This window comes from Martes martes, assembly GCF_963455335.1.
Source record: "Martes martes genome assembly, chromosome: 4".
Lineage (NCBI taxonomy): Eukaryota > Metazoa > Chordata > Mammalia > Carnivora > Mustelidae > Martes > Martes martes.
In genome coordinates this window covers 164,643,381-164,652,876 of record NC_137891.1, presented here as the reverse complement: position 1 = coordinate 164,652,876, position 9,496 = coordinate 164,643,381, and the positions used below count along the sequence as shown (strand labels likewise).

General features: G+C 43.1%; 1 protein-coding gene across 1 annotated transcript in view; it reads right to left on the bottom strand.

Annotated features, from left to right (window-relative positions):
- Positions 1–2,034: 2,034 nt before the first annotated feature.
- Positions 2,035–9,496, bottom strand: part of PSMB2 (proteasome 20S subunit beta 2) — a 33,212-nt gene continuing 25,750 nt past the window's right edge. The window contains exons 4-6 of the mRNA XM_080800721.1: positions 6,058–6,220; positions 4,522–4,571; positions 2,035–2,268 (exon numbers count right to left, since the gene is read on the bottom strand). Coding sequence (XP_080656847.1) covers positions 2,161–2,268; positions 4,522–4,571; positions 6,058–6,220 — 321 coding nt within the window. The 3' untranslated portion in view covers positions 2,035–2,160. The remainder of the gene's footprint in view (positions 2,269–4,521; positions 4,572–6,057; positions 6,221–9,496) is intronic.

Sequence of the window (9,496 nt, the reverse complement as noted above, 5' to 3'; positions counted from 1 at the left end):
GGGTTGGAGAAAAGAGACTGGAAATCAGGGTGGGCTGGTGGGCTTACCTAGATTGTCCTGGGGACACTTAACATTCAGAAGCAGAGAACCATTTCATTCTTAGTGAGGCATGGATACAAAATACCAAGTTTATCAACAATTATATCCTTACTGAACACATACCACATGCCAGGCCCTGTTCAAAATGCTTTACATTAATTACCTCATGGAATCCTCCTAACTATCCCCCATGGAATAGATAACAATTTTTACCATTTCACGGTTGGAAAAAACAGGAAGCAGGGCCGCCTATATTTTAGTAGTGGTCCTCTACTGGGGCAAGTATCAGAATCACCTGTGGAGCTTTAAAAATAGATGCCCTAGAAAGAGGCTCAGGAATCCAGTCAAAAGCCCAAACCCACGCATATTCATAGTGGTACCAGAGGGTAAGCCAGCTGTGGTGATATGAATCATCACTTTTCCCCCACTTATCCAATGATTAACTTCCTTCTTAAGGTATAAAGCATTTACCAGTGGCATATCAACAAGTGTAGGATATTCTAAGCTGATGTTAACACAATATTGTTAGTACAAATGCTCTGATCTGTAAAGAGATGGTATTTTACTTCAGATAAACAAAAAACCTATCTGTATTTGATATTAAGAGTAGCACAGAACTGGATAAAGTAGGCCTTATCTTAGTTTGAGATCAAATGGGGTTTGAAGTTTGGTTGCTGGACCAGCAGCGGCAGTTTCAACTGGAAATGTTAGAAATGAAAGATCTCGGGCCACACCCCAAATGTGTAGAAGCTATAGGGGTAGGACCCAGCAAGCTGTGTGTCAGTAAGTCCTCCAGGCTCAAGTTTGAGGACCACTCTCTAAAGAAACTTCCACCCAGTGGTTCCCTATCATGGTTGAAAATAAAAATAAGTTGGGAAGCTTTAAAAAATATTCCTATGTCTAAGACCCAAACCTATTTAGTTAGAATCTGGGAGTGAGGGGTGCCTGGGTGGCTCAGTCGGTTAAGCATCTACTTTCGGCTTAGGTCAAGATCCTGGGGTCCGGGGATTGAGCCCCATGGTCAAGCTCAGGGGCTGCTTCTCCCTCTCCCTCCCCACGCACTCCCACGACTTGTGTTCTCTCCCAAATAAAGGAATAAAATATTTAAAAAAAGAAGAAGAAGAAGAAGAATCTGGGCGAACAGCCTAATCATGTACCCAGAAAAAGAAAACTCCCCAGGTGATTCTGATACAAACATCCAGTTAGGAACCACTGTTTCAATGGCACTAATCAAAAAACATCTACATTATTCATGTAATCACCCAAAAAGCTAGATTAGGAAGTAAAACAGGATTAGCTGCCTATAGTAGTACATCAATTTAATAGAATATTACAAAACTGTCAACAAGAATGTATACACACACACACACACACACACACATACACACACACACTGATATAGAACAATCTCTAGTATAGTGTTAAATGAAAAAAACAATATGCAGAACATTTAAAAATATTTTTAAGAGGGGATATGTGTGTGCATGCATGCATACATGTGCATGCTTTATACAGGAACAACTTAGATCTTAAAGGATAGATAAGAAATTAGTAGCTGAAGTTTCCTCTGGGAAGGGAAGCAGGTGATCAAATTATAGGGAAAGGAGAAATATTTTTTACTACGTAATTACTTTGTAATTTCTTCTACTTTATAATTTTCTTACTATGTAACATTTTACTTTGTATCCTTTGCATTTTTTAATTAAGTGTATGCATCACCTATTCAAATTAATTAATTTTTAAAGTGTTAAGCTCAGGGGCAAAAAGAACCATTGCTTTAGGGGAATGAGACATTAGCGAGCAAGATATATGAAGAGCCTGACGGGCAGTGAAACAGAACGTGGCGCTGTCTGCTACTAAAGGGCAATTAGAGCATTAATGAAGGGAAAGGGGCAGAGGGAGAAACAGTCCTGGCAAAAAGTCCAATGCAGATCATCCTCTCTTCATTTCTGTCTTGAGGTGATATTAGGTAAACTGAGACTCAAACCAGAGAGCTCAATTTATCCAGATTTAGCTTTATTCTGAATTAACCATCTGTCAAGGATGCACGTCAAAAGAGTAGAAAAGATGAAGGAGCCCATCAAAAAAAGTCCCCTGGCAAGTGGGAGGGACGGCATAAGGTTAGGAGCCCTGTTTAGGGAAGGAAATGTTGTCCAGGTCATGGATGCCATTTTTGTCAATGATTCGAACACTGAAGGTTGGCAGATTCAGGATGAAGCGTTTCTGGAGCTGCAGAGAGACATGAAGAATATCAGTCAATAATCTTTACTGAGCACTAACTATAGGCCAGGCTCTCTTTGAGGCACTGGGCATACCGGCAGATGAAAATTCCTGCTTTCGTGGAGCTTATTTTCTACTGGGGGCAGTCAGTACTCAGACACTGAAGAAAGCCCAAACTGCAGCTGGAAGCTGTGGGGCAGTGAGCAAGAACTGGGAGAGGGAAGTGGGAGCTCGTCTCTGGTCACTCAGCTGATGAAAGAATGAGACAAGTCAAGGCTCTATTCCCCACAGTCAGCTACCCATCAGTCTGGTAAACGCAGACTTCTTTTTTAAAATTCTCAAGGTAGTAAGCCAACGAAGGAGTGACCGCCCTAGGAATAAGCTTTGGACCAAAGCAATGTACTCCCACGTCCCAAGAATTTGCTCCAGTCAACCCCCCTCAACATTACATAAGGCCCAGGTATGTGCAGCCAGAGGAATGGGGGGGAGGAGGTTGGCAGAACTGCTCTTGGAACAACCCCTGCTTGACTCCTGCAATCCAAGCTGACCTGTGATTAAAGTAATGTCTCTGCACTCTCTTAAGATTCTCTGCTTGAGAGGCTGTTCCAAAGGAGCTGTGGTCTAGGTGCGTGGAACTACACAGTCCCCACTAACCTGGCTAGAGACTGCTGAGGAACACAGCTGGAGGAAATCTATGCTTCTGCAGCCACCCTTCCCAGATACCTCACTTAGTCTTCAGAGAGAAGGCAGAAAGCTCTCTACTTGCTCCCTTAGGAGCATATCCCAGAGATGCCCACCTCCCCAGGCCTAAGCCCGCCCTCCCATATTTCCCATCTCCTCTTACAGCTGAGGACTAGGCATCGACAACAACCCATTCCATTTCCTGAGACCCCTCTAGCTGATGGCTCCTATGTCCAGAAACAAACTGCAAAATCAAGAAAAGGTGACAATAAGGAAATGTGGGTTTCTAAATGATCAACCTGAGAATCCATGGTGAATAAAAAGTCTCAAAGCACTTGATATGCCAGTGACTTCTCCCTAGTGGCCCCTTGTAACACTTAGGACTGCTGGACTAATACAGCCTCTTAGCTGAATGGTTAAAGAAAGCACATAAGTTTATTCTCAGCTTCTGCTTTGGAAAGGGGATTCACAAACAAGAGGAAGAAGGGGGCACTGTGGACTGAAAATGACAGGGCTGTATAAGAAGCAAATTGACATTATGCCCAATGCTCCCACCTGGCTCTCACCCTCCTACTCTCTCACCAGACCACAAATTCAAGTTCATCCTTAGGCCACAGAAACAGAGAAAGAATTCAAATGCCTATGGGAGCTGCTTTCTCTTCCTCCTCATCCTCCATATGTACCCTAAAGACTCTTAGGAGTAGTACTGGAATGGGTGGGGTCCATGTGCCTGGCCTCGTAAACTAAAGGCTACCCTTCTCTTCTGCTTTAAGCTTCCTAGTTGCTTTCTGTGGCCTCCTGAACTCTCAGGGAAGGCTTTCTCTCCAGGACTATTGCACTATGAGAGAGCAGACAGTATGGCAACTCCAGGTGGCACAAGAATAGAGCAGGTATAAAGTCTAGGGCAGTAGTAGTTCTTAAAGTATGTTCCAGTTACCACCTGCAACAAAATCACTTGGCACTGCCAATTACTCAGGCTCCACACCAGGACAAATGAATCAGAATGGGGCGCCTGGGTGGCTCAGTGGGTTAAAGCCTCTGCCTTCGACTCAGGTCATGATCCCAGGGTCCTAGGATCGAGCCCCGCATCGGGCTCTCTGTTCCTTGGGGAGCCTGCTTCCTCCTCTCTCTCTCTGCCTGCCTCTCTGACTACTTGTGATCTCTGTCTTTCAAATAAATAAATAAAATTTTTAAAAGAAAAAAAAAAGCAGGTGGAGGTGGGAGTGGGACAGTCATGAATCTGCTTAAAAACAAAATGAAAAATAAACAAACAAAAAAACCCCACATGTCCCTAGATTATACACACCAAAATCTAAGAGCCACTAGGCTGGATGAACCTGTCCACCCCCGCTTAACAAGTAACTAAACTGTAAAACTGACATTGATGAGAGGAAACCCAGGAGAGAAAAAAACTAAGCTTGTTACCCACCAAACTCTATACCTGGTAGGAACTTCACATCTGGTTAGTGGGTATGTATTACACCTTCTGGCAAAGATCAGAAAAAAATGCAACCAAGGAACGGAACAATATTGGCAAACAGAGATAAACATTCCTTTCAGGATCCTGTGGGAGCTACTCACCTCCTCTAGACATTTCCTAAGAAGCTCCACTGCCCTCTCACGAGAGATAGCTGAAAGAGAACACAAGAGACCATGCACTCAAGGTGATGCCATTAAGTCTATCTGCCACAACTTTCACCTTTCGAACTTCTTCAGGTCAGTATGCCACACAAATGGAAATGGCAAAAAAATGCCTAGCCTTCTAGTTTGCAATAAACTTATTCCATATGCAGTGGAAGGTGCCCCAGACCCAGTGCTCTGGCAGCCACAAGCCATTGCAAATTGATTTGCTACAGAGAAGGGTAAGCATGACGGAATTCTGCCTCCCATGGCCAGGGCCTGCCTCTAGAGAAGTCCAGCGGCTTGCCTCTTTTTTACAGCCCATCCCCCTCACCCCTACACGCACCCCAACCCCCCCTTTTAGACCAGGGCTTAAATCAGTTCCATCTGCCCTAGCCAGCTGCAAGTCAGGGAAAGGGAGGACAGGGCCCGAGTTTTAGCCTCACTTTCCCAGCTGGGTCTCCCTTTAACAATGGAAAGAGAATTCATGGGATAGGGCTGAGACTCTCATAAAATTAGAGCCAAAGGAACTGTCCAGAAGCATGGCAAACTGGGATGACATATTATGCAGTTCGGCTTCAGGGGTGGTTAGTGGTGATTTTGGTGGGCAAGTCAGCTGTATCACTGACAGATGCCAAATCAAGAAACAGTCACTAGGAGGCCAAGCTAATTCTTTTCAGGATGTGGCCTAGAGCTCTGGCATGGCTAAGGTTGAGTGAGAGGGCAGCACCAAAAAGAGTGGAGGAGCCAGATTTTTCCTGTACTGACAGGGAAGAATGGAATTTAAGGAGAGAGTGGCTATCTGTGCTGCATCTACAGCCTGTAAAAAGTGAAAAATCCCAAGTGTCTGTTGCTCATGGTGGCGAAAATCAAGGTTGGGATTGGAGTCAGAAGACAGAACTTAGCACAAAAGCATTCCTGTGCTGAAAGTTTGGCCAAGCTAAGTTTATCAACAAGGAGAGAGCCAGCTTTTTCTTATAGGAGGGTCAGCCATCAGGTGGTAAGAACCAAGGGAAGGGTCTAGACTTGTGGCCTTCAAAAGCTTTAACATTTGAACAAAAAACATCCTCAGTTGTCATGCTAGGGACCTGTTCAACCTCACAAGCTCAAAACAAACACACAAACCACTTGGTTTATTTGCTCGTTCTTTATAGCTGAGATGCTAATAAGCATCTAGGCAGAGCAAAGTGAGTTAAAAAACTGAAAAATTAGTCTTATTCACTACTCCCACACCCTTCAAATCAAAACAAAACCCAGCTCTGGACATAGGCAGTATCTCCTTTTGTCTGGCAGAAAGGGACTACTTTTATTAGCCCTTCAATAGCCTTGACCTGCAGGGAGAGCAGCTTCCACAAGGTACCTGGATGTGCTTCCCAGGCTCCACCCATCCTCTACTCAAGCCCTGACCACACAAGCCCAAGGGTTGGTGTACAAAATGAGGAAGCAGCTCAGGATGGGGCTCTGCTACTACTCCCTACCTAGTGCACTAGAACTTACTTGGTGTATAGTATCGGTCCAGGATACTGAGAGTCAGGAAGGCACCATAGCCATGGGCTGCAAAAGGGGCCTTGGCTAAGGCTGCCAGGTAGTCCATGTAGTAGAGTGCTGGACCCTCATGCTCATCATAGCCAGCCAGGAGGAGGTTGACATGATACGGGGTCTGCAAAAAAAAGACATGGTCAAAGCAGGAACACCAACATCTCTTCCCATGACAAATGGGAACATATCAACTTTTTTTTTTTTAAGATTTTATTTTTATTTATTTGACAGAGATCACAAGTAGGCAGAGAGGCAGTCGGGGTTGGGGGGGGGCGGCGGGAAGCAGGCTCCCCGCCGAGCACAGAGCCCGAAGCAGGGCTCCATCCCAGGACCCTGAGATCACGACCCAAGCCAAAGGCAGAGGCTTTCAGGTGCCCTGAAACATTCCAATTCTTGATGAATAAGAAAACAGCACCAGCTAAGGAAATCATGATGAAAGTAAAAACTGAGAAAAATCTAAAGGTCCAAGAGTGTGGTAAGAGGTAAAGGGAGGTTGGCTTCTTTTCTCTGAACAGAAGAGCATTGGGAGCACTTTAAGGTATTAAAAAAACAAAACAAAACTGCTTTCTTCTTAAAGCCTATGGACAAGAACTTGTTACAAAAGCATTTCAAAGACAGAGAAAGCATTTGTGCTCTTCCGTCTTTCCTAATTGCTGAAACCAACAAACACAGTTCTGAGAGTGTCATGCCACAGACTAAAGCAAGCAGCAGCCACAACCACTTCTTCCAAAATAAATAGTTTCAGTTTGGGCACTGGGACCAAACTCTCAAGCAGTAGACCGTATGCCCCAGTATTAAAGAAACAACTCATGGGGTGCAGAAGGATAGCAGTCTCAAAAATTTAAGTCAAATCACTAAACTTTTTTTTTTAATTCTTAATTTTAAGTAGGCTCCATGCCCAATGTGGGGCTCAAACTCACAACTCCTAGATCAAGAGCTGCATGTTCTCCCCAACTGAGCCAGCCAGGCACCCCCTCAATCACTTTTAGTGTAGACAGTAATAATGGAAGTCCAAAAATATGCTAGAACTGTGGAAACATAGTAAATACTATAAGAACTGTAGATTTAAGTGAAATGTTAATATTTTCCTTATATAATAAGGCTCTCCTAAGATAACTGAAAAGTAATTTATATCAATGAGACAAATGTAAAGTAATTAACAGGTGTCTTTTCTTTGTATTACCAGCAAATCTAAACATGCAAGTTTCTTTTTTGTTTCTTTTTTTAAAGATTTTATTTATATATTTGACAGAGAGAGCGAGAGAACAGGAACATGAGCTGAGGAAGAGAGAGAGGGAAAGCAGGCTTCCTGCCAAGCAGGGAGCCTGATATTGGGCTCGATACCAGGGCCCTGGGATCATGACCCAAGCCGAAGATAGACGCTTAATGACTGAGCCACCCAGGTGCCCCTAAACATGCAAGTTTCTACAAAGAACCTTGACTAAGTCTGCCTTGCTCTTCATCTCCAAATGGATGTTTTTTCCTTTTACACCAGCTGGGCTATTTACCATGTTACATTCAGCCTGTCTATGCCCCTAGGCATCAGTGGTGAGACTCCCATTTTACATAGCTTCCTTTTTCACTGTAAAATGTGTTTTTCATTTTACATTTGCCTCTGTGGGTAGTGAGCAAGCCTTGCTCAAGATTACGTGCCCATCCTTAAAGTTATATATTCAATTAAATGCACGTTAAATGAAACTGAATATATTTACACACCCTTTTATAGAGCATCAAGTAATAACAGCTAGTGGTCTTAAAAGTGACATCTCACATTCTTTGAACAATGGTTAACATGGGCACTTGGAAACTCGAAGAAACTCATGTTGGAAGAACACATGAAAATATTATATACTTACTTGGAACTCCAAGCCAGCTGTCCCAGTAACATTTCTCAAATACTACAGAGTAGCTCTAAACTGCAAACAAGGTTCTGCCTTAGGGATAAGATGGTGGACGGTCTGAGAGGAGTAGGAACTGACCAGCAGTAGTCAAGTCTTCTGAGAAAATAATTACCCACCTGTCACATTTCCTGGTGGGCAGTGTGCTACACTCTGCCAGGCTCCAGAACTCTCTGCCACATTCTGCAACTACGTTCTTAGTAAGTCTGACTTTAGGCAAGACACTTAACCCCTAGGAGCTTCTGTTTCCGTATGTGTAAAACTGGGTTAGTTAATCCTTCCCCTTTCTATCTTCCAGGGAGTATGGTGAGAAAAAATAATAGAGGTGAGCATCCCAAACTCTGGAAGAAAAGATGCTACCTAAATTTCTTAGTATATTAGCCATACCCGTTTCCTTTCAGTAGTTTACCACTTTAAACAACAAAGACAAAACTGTTTAAATTGGCTAGAGATAAAAATATATATCTAATAGAATTTTTTTCCAAGTGTGAAAACAGTACTGCAAAATCAGGCAGACATAGAATACCTTCATGTTGTTATGGTTAAAAGCGGAATAGCAAAGAGGAAACAGAGAGAAGAACAAGGGGCAGGGGGAGAGAGACAGAGATGGCAGAGATGGGGATTCTAGCTGGTTTTCCTCCCCAAGAGATTTCATAATAAATTCTCTTACCTATCACAAAAAAAGTTCATCTTTTCGCTAAGAGGTTAACTCTACTATTCTTTGTTCACAGGCCAAAATACCCACCATCTGGTCAATTAGAACAATTTCATCAAGTTGTAATGGTAAGTTAAGGATCCACTCTGCTACCCCAAGAAGTCTAAGCAACAGAACCCGGATTATGTTCTGTCTCCAGGGATGATCCTGTCTATGCTATGAGAGATTACGCTATGTTTTGGTTTTTTTTTTTAAAGATTTTATTTATTTATTTGACAGAGAGATCACAAGTAGGCAGAGAGGCAGGCAGAGAGAGAAGGGAGGAAGCAGGCTCCCTGCTGAGCAGAGAGCCCGATGCGGGGCTTGATCCCAGGACCCTGGGATCATGACCTGAGCCAAAGGCAGAGGCTTTAACCCACTGACCCACCCAAGCGCCCCGAGATTACGCTATGTTTAAAACACGTGATTTTAAAAGCCACCACCAAAAGATTTTTACATGAAACTGTATCAACGGAACTTCAAAAGCAAACTGTATTGCTTAACTGGTCTATATAATGTCATTTATTTATGCTGAAGCATCTGATACATGCACTTGTCAAAGTTGGTATTCAGAAGCCACAATACGTGGTAGAGAAGATAACTCACAAATTATTGTGTGACTTTGAATTACCAACTTTTGCAAGTGTGAGATGCTCAAGCATAAATAAATGGTGTTATCTAGACTAATTAAATCAATACATCTGTGTAACAACTTGGCAGTTTCTGAAATTCTTCTGACAATGCTCCATCAAAGATCTCTGGCTCGTACTAATTTTTTAAAATTTCAAATAAAGTCTTGTATACT